The sequence below is a fragment of the Salvelinus alpinus genome, chromosome 5, assembly GCF_045679555.1.
Source record: "Salvelinus alpinus chromosome 5, SLU_Salpinus.1, whole genome shotgun sequence".
Taxonomy (NCBI): Eukaryota; Metazoa; Chordata; class Actinopteri; order Salmoniformes; family Salmonidae; genus Salvelinus; species Salvelinus alpinus.
Window position 1 is genome coordinate 50,811,063 of NC_092090.1, and position 14,493 is coordinate 50,825,555.

Here is a 14,493-nt window from a genome sequence, read left to right on the forward strand (position 1 = left end):
AGGAGGTTCCGAACCGTGGACTGTTGCAGGAGGTTCCGGACCGTGGACCGTCGCAGGAGGTTCTGGTTCGGGGACCGTCGCAGGAGGTTCCGGACTGGGAACGTCGCAGGAGGTTCCGGGATTGGGAACCGTCGCAGGAGGTTCCGGGATTGGGAACCGTCGCAGGAGGTTCCGGACTGGGAACCATCGCCAGAAGCTCTGGACTGGGAACCGTCGAAATTATAAAATAGAATTTATAGAAATTATAAACTAGAATAATCCATAGTCATGCCCTGACCTACTACACCATAGAGAAACAAAGGCTCTCTATGGTCAGGGCGTGACAAGCTCATAAATTGAACTGGGTGAATGGAATATGAACGAGAGTCATCCAATATGCTGTAATAGAAATAAGGCCATGCTCATGAAAAATAAATTGTCCTCCCTCATCTTAAACAGCACTGACCACCACTGATTTATACTGAACAAAACCATAAATGCAACTCAAAACAATTTAAATGATTTTAATGAGTGTCACGCCCTGACCTGAGATATCTGTTTTCTTTATATTTTGGTTAGGTCAGGGTGTGACTAGGGTGGGTACGTTAGTTTTTGTATTGTCTAGGGCTTTTTGTATGCCTAGGGTTTTTGTAGGTCTAGGTGATTTGTATGTCTATGGTGGCCTGATATGGTTCCCAATCAGAGGCAGCTGTTTATCGTTGTCTCTGATTGGGGATCATATTTAGGTAGTCATTTTCCCTTTGGTGTTCGTGGGTTCTTGTCTATGTGTAGTTGCCTGTCAGCACTCATTTGTATAGCTTCACGTTTCATTTTGTTAGTTTGTTCTGTGTTCATTCAGTTAATTAAAAGAATGTACGCATACTACGCTGCGCCTTTGTCCGATCCTTATGACAAACGTGACAATGAGTTACAGTTCATATAAGGAAATCAGTCAATTGCAATAAATGTATTAGGCCCTAATCTATGGATTTAAAAGGACTGGGAATACAGATATGCATCTGCTGGTCACAGATACAGTGCCTTCGTAAAGTATTCAGACTCTTTGATTTGTTCCAAATTCTGTTACGGTACAGCCTTATTCGAAAATTGATTAAATAATACATTTTCCTCAGTAATCTACACACAATACCCCATAATAACAAAGCAAAAACAGGTTTACATTTTTTTTAGCAAATGTTTAAAAAAACTAACAGAAATAGCTTATTTACATTCCTATTAAGACACTTTGCAATGAGACTCGAACATGTTTCCATTGATCATCCTTGAGATGTTTCTACAACTTGATTGGAGTCCACCTGTGGTAAATTCAATTGATTGGACATGATTTGGAAAGGCATACAACTGTCTATAAAAGGTCACACAGTTGACAGTGCATGTCAGAGCAGAATCCAAGCCATGACGTTGAAGGAATTTTCCGTAGAGCTGTGGAAAAAGTCAAGGGGTCTGAATACTTTCCCGAAGGCACTGTACCTTAAAAAAAAGGCAGGAGCGTGGATCAGAAAATCAATTAAATGTATTTATAAAGCTCTTCTTACATCAGCTGATGTCAAAAAGTGCTGTACAGAAACCCAGCCTAAAACCCCAAACAGCAAGCAATGCTGGTGTAGAAGCACGGTGGCTAGGAAAAACTCCCTAGAAAGGCCAGAACCTAGGAAGAAACCTAGATCCTAACCTAGCCAGGGTATGAGGGGTGGCCAGTCCTCTTCTGGCTGTGCCGGGTGGAGATTATAACAGAACTTGGCCAAGATGTTCAAATGTTCATAGATGACCAGCAGGGTCAAATAATAATAATCACAGTGGTTGTCGAGGGTGCAACAGGTCAGCACCTCGGGAGTAAATGTCAGTTGGCTTTTCATAGCCGATCATTCAGAGTTCCTGGAACCAGTCCGTATCTGGTCTGACCACCATTTGCCTCATGCAGTGCGGCACATCTCCTTTGCATAAAGTTGATCAGGCTGTTGATTGTGGCCTCCTCTTCAATGGCTGAGTGAAGTTGCTGGATATTGGCGGAAACTCGAACACACTGTCGTACGCGCTGATCCAGAGCTTCCCAAACATGCTCAATGGGTGGCGTCTGCTGAGTATGCAGGCCATGGAAGAACTGGGACATTGTCAGCTTCCGGGAATAGTGTACAGATCCTTGCGACATGGGGCCATGCATTATCATGCTGAAACATGAGGTGATGGCGGCAGATAAATGGCATGGCAATGGGCTTCAGGATTTCGTCACAGTATCTCTGTGCATTCAAATCAATTCAAATGTATTCATATAGCCCTTCTTACATCAGCTGATATATCAAAGTGCTGTACAGAAACCCAGCCTAAAACCCCAAACAGCAATGCAGGTGTAGAAGCACTCAAATTGCCATTGTTAAAATGCAAGTGTTCGTTATCCGTAGCTTATGCCTGGCCATACCATAATTCCACCACGACTATGGGGCACTCTGTTTGCGGCGTTGACATCAGAAAGCTGCTCGCCCACACAACACCATACACGTGGTCTGCGGTTGTGAGAACTGTTGGATGTACTGCCAAATTATCTAAAACAACATTTGAGGCAGCTTATGGTAGAGAAATTAACAGTCAATTCTCTGGCAACAGCTCTGGTGTCAGCATGCCAATTGCATAGTCCCTCAAAACCTGAGTAATCTGTGGCATTGTGTTTTTAGAGTGGGCTTTTGTTCCCAGCACAAGGTGCAACTGTGTAATGATCATGCTGTTTAATCAGCTACTTGATTATGCCACACCTGTCAGGAGGATGGATTATTGTGGCAAAGGAGAAATACTCACTAACAGGGATGGAAAACATTTTTGAGAGAAATAAGATTCTGTGCCATGAAATTTTCTTGGACCTTTTATTTCAGTTTATGAAACATGGGACCAACACTTGACATGTTGCTTTTATATCTTGTCCATTGTAGTTATAGGTACATAATTTTACCCTTGCAGTTTGTACCTTAAAAGAGCCAATAGTATACCTTAGAGGACATGATAGTACAGGTACAAAAGCGTACCTTTTGTTTGGATGAGATACTAATTTGCCTTTTAGGGTACCACCACAGTGACAAAGCCATGTGTTCCTTTTAACACTAGAACCTCTAAAGCAGTCATTTTGATGGAACATGAATTAAAAAAATGTAATTACTCTGCCATTCTTTAAGTCATGCCCCCCTCCATTCTTGACTTTTCCTAAATAAGTCTACACTGATTGTAAAAACCTTTAGGAACACCTACTCCTATCCACGAGGAGGACTGACCAGGTGAAAGCTATGATCCCTTATCGATGTCACTTGTTAAATCCACTCAGATCTCCCAAATGGAGGGCGAGGGAGAGCTTTGTATGCGTCTTTGTGTGTGGAGTAAAGGTGGTCTAGAGTTTTCCCCCCACTTTGGTTGCACATTTAACATGGTGGTAGAAATGAGGTAAAACAGATTTAAGTTTCCCTGCATAAACTTCTTATGGCTGCAATCCCGTTAACGGGATTGATATGACAAAAACAAAAAAGTGCAGGGCGCCAAATTCAAAAAACAGAAATCTCATAATTACAATTCCTCAGACATTCATGTGTCTTATATCATTTTAAAGGTAATCTTGTTGGTAATCCCACTAAAGTGTCCGATTTCAAATAGGCTTTTCAGCGAAAGCACTACAAACGATTATGTTAGGTCACCACAAAACCACAATAAGCACAGCCTTTTTTTTCCAGCGTAAGATAGCTTTCACAAAAACCAGAAATAGAGATAAAATTAATCACTAACCTTTGATTATTTTTCATCAGATGACACTCATAGGACTTCATGTTACACAATACATGCATGTTTTGTTTGATTAAGTTCATATTTATATAAAAAAATCGGAGTTTACATTGACGCGTTAGATTCACTAGTTGCAAAAACATCAAGTGACTTTGCATAGCCACATCGTTTCAACAGAAATACTCATCATAAATATAGATGATAATACAAGTTATACACATGGAATTATAGATATCCCTCTACTTAATGCAACCGCTGTGTCAGATTTTAAAAAAACTTTACGGAAAAATAAACCATGCAATAATCTGAGACAGAGCTCAGAACAATAGCCAAATTAGCCGCCATGTTGGACTCAACAGAAACCAGAAAATACATGATAAATGTTTCCTTACCTTTGATGAATTCATCAGAATGCAGTCCTAGGAATCCCAGGTCCACAATAAATGCTTGATTTGTTCGTTAATGTCCGTTATTTATGTCAAATTAGCTACTTTGGTTCGCGCCTTCGGTAAACAATTCCAAAGTCAGAAAGCGCCTCCACTATAACGTGACGAAATGTCCAAAAGTTCCGTAACAGTCAGTAGAAACATGTCAAACGATGTACTGAATCAATCTTTAGAATGTTGTTAACATACATCTTGAATAACGTTCCAACCGGAAAATTAAATTGATTTCAGAAGAGCGGTGGAACGGAGGTCCTCCTCATGTGAAGGCGCATGGTGAATGCGTGATCAGCCCGTGGAAGTGATTACTCATTCCTGTCTCCTTCGGCCCCCCTTCACATTAGAGTCATCAGACGAAGTTCTAATGACTGTTGACATCTAGTGGAAGCCGTAGGAAGTGAAAACCCATCCATCTCTCTCTGTATTTTCAATGAGAGCTTGGTTGAAAATCTGGCACCCCCAAATTCCAAACAGGAAGTGGAACTTCTCATGTTTTTGCCTGCCATATGAGTTCTGTTATACTCACAGACATAATTCAAACAGTTTTAGAAACGTCAGAGTGTTTTCTATCCAATATGAATAATAATATGCATATATTAGCAACTGGGAATGAGGAGCAGGCCGTTTAATATGGGCACCTCTGTGCACCTTTCATCCAAGCTACTCAATACTGCCCCTTCAGCCATAAGAAGTTAAAGTCCCCGGCCACTAGGACCGCCGCCTATGGATGAGCGTTTTCCTGTTTGCTTATGGCCGTATTCAGCTCATTGAGTGCAGTCTTAGTGCCAGCATCGGGTTTGTGTTGGTAAATAGACAGCGTCGAAGAACATAGATGAAAACTCTTGTAGATAGTGTGGTCTACAGCTTATCATGAGATACTCTACCTCAGGCGAAAGAAACCGAGACTTCGTGCACCAGCTTGTTTACAAGTATACATAGACCGTAACCCCTTGTCTTACCAGATGCTCCTGTTCTATCATGCCGAAATAGCGTAAAACCCGCCAGCTGTATGTTATTCATGTCGTCGTTCAGCCACAACTCGGTGAAACATAAGATATTAGTTTTTAATGTCCCGTTGGTAGGACATACGTGCTCGTAGTTCGTCTATTTTATTATCCATTGATTATATTTTGTCTAATAGGACCGATGGTAAAGGCAGATTACCCACTCGCCGTCGGATCCTTACAAGGCACTCAGACCTACGTCCCCGATATCTCGGTCTCTTTCACATGCGAATGACGGGGATGACGGCCCTGTCGGGTGTCTGGAGTAAATCCTTCGCGTCCAAATCGTTAAAGAATAAATAATCTGACAGTACGGGGTGAGTAATCTCTGTCCTGATATCTAGAAGCTCTTTTCGGTCATAAGAGATAGTGGCAGAAACATTATGTACAAAATAAGTTACAAATAAGGAGAAAAAAAACACTAAATAGCACAATTGGTTAGGGGACCGTAAAACAGCAGCCATCTCCTCCGGCGCCATTAGCCCTATTTGGTAAAAGACCAAGTCCATATTATGGCAAGAAGAGCTCAAATAACCAAATAGAAATGACAGTCCATCATTACTTTAAAACATGAAGGTCAGTCAATCGGGAACATTTGAAGAACTTTGAAAGTTTCTTCAAGAGCAGTCGCAAAAACCATCAAGCGCTATGATGAAACTGGCACTCATGAGGACCGCCACAGGAATGAGAGACCCAGAGTTCCCTCTGCTGCAGAGGATAAGTTAGTTGGAGTTACCAGCCTCAGAAATTGCAGCCCAAATAAATGCTTCACTGAGTTCAAGTAACAGACACATCTCAACATCAACTGTTCAGAGGAGACTGCATGAATCAGGCCTGCATGGTCAAATTGCTGCAAAGAAACCACTACTAAAGGACACCAATAAGAAGAAGAGACATGATTGGGTCAAGAAACACAAGCAATGGACATTAGACAGGTGGAAATCTGAGTCCAAATTTGAGAGTTTTGGTTCCAACCGCCATGTGTTTGTGAGACGCAGAGTAGGTGAACGGATGATTTCAGCATGTGTGGTTCCCACCGTGAAGCATGGAGGAGGTGTGATGGTGTGGGGGTGCTTTGCTGGTAACACTGCATGTGATTTATTTAGAATTCAAGGCACACTTAACCAGCATGGCTACCACAGCATTCTGCAATGATACGCCATCCCATCTGGTTTGTGCTTAGTGAGACTATCATTTGTTTTTCAACAGGACAATGAACACATCTCCAGACTGTGTAAGGGCTATTAAACCAGGAAGGAGAGTGATGGAGTGCTACATCAGATGAACTGGCCTTCACAATCACCCAACCTTAACCCAATTAAGATTGTTTGGGATGAGTTGGACTGCAGAGTGAAGGAAAAGCAGCCGACAAGTGCTCAGCATACAGTGGGGCAAAAAAGTATTTAGTCAGCCACCAATTGTGCAGGTTCTCCCACTTAAAAAGATGAGAGAGGCCTATAATTTTCATCATAGGTACACTTCAACTATGACGGACAAAATGAGAAAAAAAATCCAGAAAATCACATTGTAGGATTTTTAATTAATTTATTTGCAAATTATGGTGGAAAATAAGTATTTGGTCACCTACAAACAAGCAAGATTTCTGGCTCTCACACACCTGTAACTTCCTCTTTAAGAGGCTCCTCTGTCCTCCACTCGTTACCTGTATTAATGGCACCTGTTTGAACTTGTTATCAGTATAAAAGACACCTGTCCACAACCTCAAACAGTCACACTCCAAACTCCACTATGGCCAAGACCAAAGAGCTGTCAAAGGACACCAGAAACAAAATTGTAGACCTGCACCAGGCTGGGAAGACTGAATCTGTAATAGGTAAGCAGCTTGGTTTGAAGAAATCAACTGTGGGAGCAATTATTAGGAAATGGAAGACATACAAGACCACTGATAATCTCCCTCGATCTGGGGCTCCACGCAAGATCTCACGCCGTGGGGTCAAAATGATCACAAGAACGGTGAGCAAAAATCCCAGAACCACACGGGGGGACCTAGTGAATGACCTGCAGAGAGCTGGGACCAAAGTAACAAAGCCTACCATCAGTAACACACTACACCGCCAGGGACTAAAATCCTGCAGTGCCAGACGTGTCCCCCTGCTTAAGCCAGTACATGTCCAGGCCCGTCTGAAGTTTGCTAGAGAGCATTTGGATGATCCAGAAGAAGATTGGGAGAATGTCATATGGTCAGATGAAACCAAAATATAACTTTTTGGTAAAAACTCAACTCGTCGTGTTTGGAGGACAAAGAATGCTGAGTTACATCCAACGAACACCATACCTACTGTGAAGCATTGGGGTGGAAACATCATGCTTTGGGGCTGTTTTTCTGCAAAGGGACCAGGACGACTGATCCCTGTAAAGGACAGAATGAATGGGGCCATGTATCGTGAGATTTTGAGTGAAAACCTCCTTCCATCAGCAAGGGCATTGAAGATGAAACGTGGCTGGGTCTTTCAGCATGACAATGATCCCAAAATACACCGCCCGGGCAACGAAGGAGTGGCTTCGTAAGAAGCATTTCAAGGTCCTGGAGTGGCGTAGCCAGTCTCCAGATCTCAACCCCATAGAAAATCTTTGGAGGGAGTTGAAAGTCTGTGTTGCCCAGCAACATCCCCAAAACATCACTGCTCTAGAGGAGATCTGCATGGAGGAATGGGCCAAAATACCAGCAACAGTGTGTGAAAACCTTGTGAAGACTTACAGAAAATGTTTGACCTCTGTCATTGCCAACAAAGGGTATATAACAAAGTATTGAGATAAACTTTAGTTATTGACCAAATACTTATTTTCCACCATAATTTGCAAATAAATTCATAAAAAATCCTACAATGTGAGTTTCTGGATTTTTTTCATTTTGTCTGTCATAGTTGAAGTGTACCTATGATGAAAATTACAGACCTCTCTCATCTTTTTAAGTGGGAGAACTTGCACAATCGGTGGCTGACTAAATACTTTTTTGCCCCACTGTATGTGGCAACTCCTTCAAGACTGTTGGAAAAGCATTCCAGGTGAAGCTGCTTGAGAGAATGCCAAGAGTGTGCAAAGCTGTCAAGGCAAAGAGTGGACATTTGAAGAATCTCAAATATAAAACATATTTTGATTTGTTTAAAACTTCTTAGGGCTAGGCCCCTTTTTTCTCCACTTCCTGTCTGATTGACATGCCCAAAGTAAATTGCCTGTAGCTCAGGCCCTGAAGCCAGGATATGCATATAAATCGGTACCATTGGAAGGAAAACACGTTGACGTTTGTAGAAATGTTAAAATAATGTAGGAGAATATAACAAAATAGATATGGTAGGAGAAAATTCAAAGGAAAAAAAAGAAGTTTTTTGAGAGAGAGACCATCCTCTTAGAAATTCAAGAGAAAGGTCATATTGAAAATTAGCACCCTGGATGCCATTCCTATGGATTCCACATGGTGTCAGCAGTCTATGTTCAAGGTTTCAGGCTTGTATCTTCAAAAACGAATAAGAAATATCAGTTTTAGCTGAAGGACACAGTCTTGGAAATGCGTGTTTGCGCGCGCTATGAAGACATTACGCACCTGCTAAAATCGGTTTCCTATTGAACATACTTCTTTCCGTCAGAAATATTATAGTTTGATTACATTTTAGGGTATCTGAGGAGGAAATAGAAACGTATTATGACTTGTTGAAACATAGTTTAGGGGTAGATTTTCGGGTTCCTATCTTGGCAAGTTGAACAAGTAGATTACTCAAATCGATGCCACCAACTAAACAGACATTTTGGGATATAAAGAAAGATTTTATCTAACAAAACAAATCTACATGTTATAGCTGGGACCCTTTAGATGACAAATCAGAGGAAGATTTTCAAAAGGTAAGTGAATATTTAATCTTTATATGCGAATGTATGAAACTTGTGCCGGTGGAAAAATATTTTGGTGTGGGGTGCCGTCTTCAAACAATCGCATGGCGTGTTTTCACTGTAAATCAGACAGTGCAGTTAGATTAACAAGAATTTAAGCTTTCAGCCAATATAAGACACATATGTACATAAATGTGTAAAATCCATATTATTTATGATTATTTACTTGAATTGCGCGCCCTCCAGTTTCACAGGAAGTTGTCCTGCTAGCGGGACCCCTAGCCCTAAGAAGTTTTAACCCTTTCATGCGTGAGTTCCAAATATCTCTAACGGTCGCCCCAGCGTGAGTTTTTTTATGCACGTGATTTTAGAATGTTCTCTCCATTCCAGAATGTGATTGATACGTAACAGTACATTTTATCCGCCCTGCCCTCAAACCAAAGCACGCAGCCTGTTTATATTTATAGGCTGTTTCAACTTCAATTTCAAGTTTTTATTTTCTAAAAACAGTTTGAATTTAGGTGTGTTCCGCCTCCTCATTCATTCACATAAAAATATAAATTTTTACTCTTGCGGACAATTACATTTTTGGGACATTTCTGACACGGACAAAATTCCCACAAGCACTTCCCAATTGTTTGTGCAGTTCACGTCTGCAGACATTGGCTCATCTCCCGTCAGAACATGATCTGCACACGTGTTCACATTTTCTATCTGTTGCCCTCATTGCAGTCATTGTTTTCGTTAATAATAATAACTTTGGAAACGTGTGCGTTTCTATCAAAGTAAGTGCATTATTACGTTGTAATAGTTTCTGTATGTCGTTTCTATTGTAGCGTACTGTATGTATGGAGCATAATATATTTGTGTATTTTCTTTATAACCGCGGACACGTGAGGTAACGTTACTCATTTTATAACCTTTATGGTGTTATAGTCAATCGTGCTTATCATTCTATTAGCTCTGTAAAACAATGCTAATTGCGTCAGAGAAGTACTATCTTGTGTTGTATTTTGAAGCTACATGGCCTTATGACTCCCAAGTGACGCAGCGGTCAAATGCACAGCACATCAGTGCTACAGGCGTCACTACAGACTCCCTGGTTCAAATCCAGGCTGCGTTTCTATCAAAGTAAGTGCCTTATTACGTTATAATAGTTTCTGCTGTAGCTCACTGTATGTATGGATCATAATATATTCCTTATAACCGCGGACACGTGAGGTAACGTTACACATTTTATAACCTTTATGGTGTTATAGTCAATCGTGCTTATGTAGCTACATTATTCTATTAGCTCTGTAAAACAGTGCTAGTTGCGTCAGAGAACTATTAGCTTGTGTTGTATTTTGAAGCTACCCTGACCTTATGACTCCCGAGTGGCGCAGCGGTCTATGGCACTGCATCTCAGTGCTAGAGGCGTCACTACAGACACCCTGGTTCAAATCCAGGCTGTATCACAACTGGCTGTGATTGGGAGTCCCATAGGACAGCGCACGATTGGCCCAGCGTTGTCCGAGTTTGGCCGGTGTAGGCCATCATTGTAAATAATAATTTGTTTTTCAATTACTTGCCTAGTTAAATAAATAAAAAATATGACCATGGTTTGTTTATTTGGTCTTTTCAGCATAGCTCTGTTCTGCCCTGCCTTGCCCCCCTGTGGAGCTCAAAAGTTAGTTTCTTAATGCAATAAACTATTTTTTATAGCAGTGTTTATTATGTTACTTCTTTGTAGTATTGTTTTATTGCTATATCCTTATATTGTATTCTAATGAATAATTCCTCTTTCTTCTGTACTTTCAGAAACCACAAAGATTATTTGCCAATATCATAACTGGAGCTGGACATCTATGGAGCAGAAGAATGAGGACAGCTTTTGTATGCTAACGTACACTCCTTAACAGTCTTACTGGATGAAAAGACAGCAAGAAAACACATATGCCAATATGTAATAGTCGTCTATTTTATTGCAGTATTGGTAGTTGGTTCAACAACTTGTTATACTAGAGGACAAAAAACTGAAAATGCATAACCCATATTTAATATTCATGCAGTGACTGAACAACAACTGCCCCCCCCCACACCTCTGAAGGCATAGTATCATGGCAGTCAGTCACTTATTGCTGCAGATGTGCTCAATAATGCTTGAGCATGTGATACTCCTCAAAGCATGGTGAAATACATAGAGGTGTATCACAAGCTAAACACATGTATTTTGTCATCTTCCTCTGCTTACTTCTCCTGGTGCCAGACAGGCAGACTTTGCAGTGCCTCCTTGTGCGACTACCTTGAGCAGCAGTTTGAGGGACTTTGCAGGGAAAATGCCGTGCAGTAAGGCGTAGGGGATTGTTTACAGCAGGACGACCCCCAGTGGATGGGCGCCGAGGGGTGTGGTGCTCCTCCAGCAGCTCTCTCATTAGGTTCTCTCTGTATTTTTGGTAGGTAATTACTTTACCTAAGAGGGAGTGGGGAGGATGAAGACAGTTAGAGGATGATGAGGCAGTGGGTAGGTGGGTGAGATATTGTCACTATAATTGCATAATGGATTTGTATGTGAACTGTACATCCAATTACAAAAATAGCTTGTTCAGTAATCATCTCACCTGTTAGTTGGCGGTGAACTATGCTGCCATTGAGGGCAGCAGTGTCGATCAGATGGAAAAATATCTTCTTATACCACTTGGTTGTTTTCCGAGTGCATTCCACAAAGCTGTTTATCATGTCTGCCTTATCCACTGCCCCCATTTTGAGGTTATAGTCGAGCACACAATCTGGTTTGATCTTTCTCTCTCCAGTCAGGTGATCCACCTTCCCTGTGGCCGACATGGTTGCTGTATGGACAGTGGAGAGGACATGGACATCTCTTTTGTCATGCCACTTTACTGCCAGCTGTTGACCATTCTCCTGGAACTCCACCTCCCCTCTCTGCATCTTCCTGCATCCGAATCCTGGCATCCCCTTCCTGTTCGACCTGACTGTGCCACAGGCCCCTGTGCTGTTGGAGAGCAGATGCTGGAAGAGTGTGGGACTGCTGTACCAATTGTCCACGTACAAAGTGTGTCCCTTGCCGAGATGAGGAGCCAGCATGGTCATCACTACGGACCCGGACACCCCAAGCCCCTCATAATGTTTGATGTCAGTGGTGGACCCTGTGTAAACTATAATATCCTGGACAAATCCTGTCTTCACGTCGCACATGACAAAGAACTTGACTCCAAACCTGTGCCTTTTGGAGGGAATATATTGACGGAACGCCAGCCTACCTTTCCATAACATCAGGGACTCATCAATGCATAGGTCCTTGTATGGCACAAAGACCCGACCAAATGCTGATGTCAGGCTGGTTAGAACATTTCTTATTTTGTATAACGGGTCACTTAAGATGGCAGTAGCATTGTTGACGAAATGCAGGCATCGCAGCAGAACTAGGAAGCGGTCTTGGGAAAAGAGGGTGGCAAAGAAGGGAGTTGCAAACATAGGATCTGTGCTCCAGTATTCTCTTAGGGAGTTCTTCTTTACTATCCCCATGAGGAGGACTGTCACCAGGAAGGTATACATTTCACTAATTGTGGTTGTCACCCATTTAGCGAGTTTCCCCTTCACTCCTGGCTCTCTCTTCTCCTGTAGCTCCAAGGCATAGCGATTGGTCTCCTCTACTATGTCTCCCACCAGCTCCTCTGTCAGAAACAACTTGAAGCACTCTGCCTCAGTTGGAAATGGCAAGGGGCGTTGCACTCCAGACTGGGACTCGTCAAAGCAAACAGCAGGGCCAGGAGGGGTGAAATTACTGGTGGCCATCCAGCTACCACAAAACTCCTGTACTTCATCCACTGTCGGTCTGCCTCCGTCACCACCAGCATCTTCAAAGAGAACTGGTACTTCGTCAGTGGACAAGGGAAATTCAGATTCAGGGTTCTCAATGGCTACAAGGTTGGAGGGCAGCTCCTCACTGTCACTGTCAGAATCTGATTCCTGACTTTCATACGCAGACTCATTGTCAGAATTTTAAAAAATCTCCAGAATTTCCACATTTGTGAGTTGTCTCCTTTTGAAAGACATTGCTAATGCTACAGCTTAGCTCACTAGCTACATACATAAACAACAACACTGAATGGCTCAGGGGAATGGCTCAGAGTGAGAGGGTACGTGTTTGACTACCGGCACGCGCCACTTGTATCAAAAAATCACTATCAGAAAATGTTTCGTGTGGCAATTATTTGTGTATTTACGGTTTTATTCACATGTTTTCAATTCTAGGTGACAAATCATGCATTCCGATTCTTGCACAGATTGTAATGGGCACATATTATGTGTGTAAAATAAATATTTTGAAGGTTGTACTGATTATGATGAGCTAAGCTAATTCCAGCTGTGTAGCCATGTTTGTTGACATACAATGCATTCTGGGTTTCATGTAATCGTCTGTTTGACCAAAGATGTTATAACAAAATGAGGTGAGTAAGAGTTCACAAATTCTTTGAGGACTTCCGGAAATGAATGGTGGGATGTGAACGACGGTAGATGACACACCCCTTCAACATGCATACTATTAACAGACCAAACTCATCTTGTCTTCTCTTATTATCTTCGGTTTCTGTGAGGAAAAATGCATGGCTGCGCACTGAAACTAATCATCAGATTACTTTCGATTTCTATAAAGTGTTTTACCTAACTATTTCGATCAATGGTGAGCTCACCCGTGATGTGATTAATTATACATAGTAATTGCTATTAGCTAATTCATATTGTAGTTTATGTCAGCCTAGAGTTAGAAAATATGACTGCTTGTGTTGGGTCAATCTTTCCTCAGTTAGCGCTAGGACTATTGTAGCCTACATTTTCCCGGTTAGGATGATTGTGTTATGCTATATATACTTCTGTGAATATCTGAACATTGAATCCAAAAAATAAACTGCTCACATTCTGGACATAACTTTGTAAGGACTGTGTTTGTGTAAATAGTTTCTGAAAAAAGTGTGGCCAGCTCAAACGCTGATTGTTGCGTCATTCGAAACTGGCCGTTCTAAACGAGCGTTCTAAATGAGTGTTCTAATCACACGGGTGTGATCGTACGCTTCAGGGACCACTGTAGAACAATCACACCCGTGTGATGGTACGTGTGAAAGGGTTAAATAACACTTTTTTGGTTACTACATGATTCCATATGTGTTATTTCATAGTTCTGATGTCCCCCAATACTCTACAATGTAGAAAATAGTAAAAATAAAGAAAAACGCTTGAATGAGTAGGTGTTCTAAAACTTTTGACCGGTAGTGTATACTTAAGATTGATTAATGTACTGTTTGCGATGAATGTGAAGGATTCATACATACCTGTCCACCCAGTGGTACTTGGCCTTCTCAACACCAGCAGCACTGTAGCGGTTGGCCAGGCCCTTGTACATAGCCTCCAGAGACTTCTCACTCTCTGACTGCACCATCACCCAG

General features: G+C 41.8%; 1 protein-coding gene across 1 annotated transcript; it reads right to left on the reverse strand.

Annotated features, from left to right (window-relative positions):
* Positions 1 to 11,181: 11,181 nt before the first annotated feature.
* Positions 11,182 to 12,604, reverse strand: LOC139576300 (piggyBac transposable element-derived protein 4-like). The gene is made up of 2 exons (XM_071402247.1): positions 11,650 to 12,604; positions 11,182 to 11,501 (listed from the first exon to the last, which is right to left on the reverse strand). The coding sequence occupies exons 1-2, from the start codon at positions 12,602 to 12,604 to the stop codon at positions 11,182 to 11,184; spliced, it is 1,275 nt and encodes a 424-aa protein (XP_071258348.1).
* Positions 12,605 to 14,493: the final 1,889 nt, after the last annotated feature.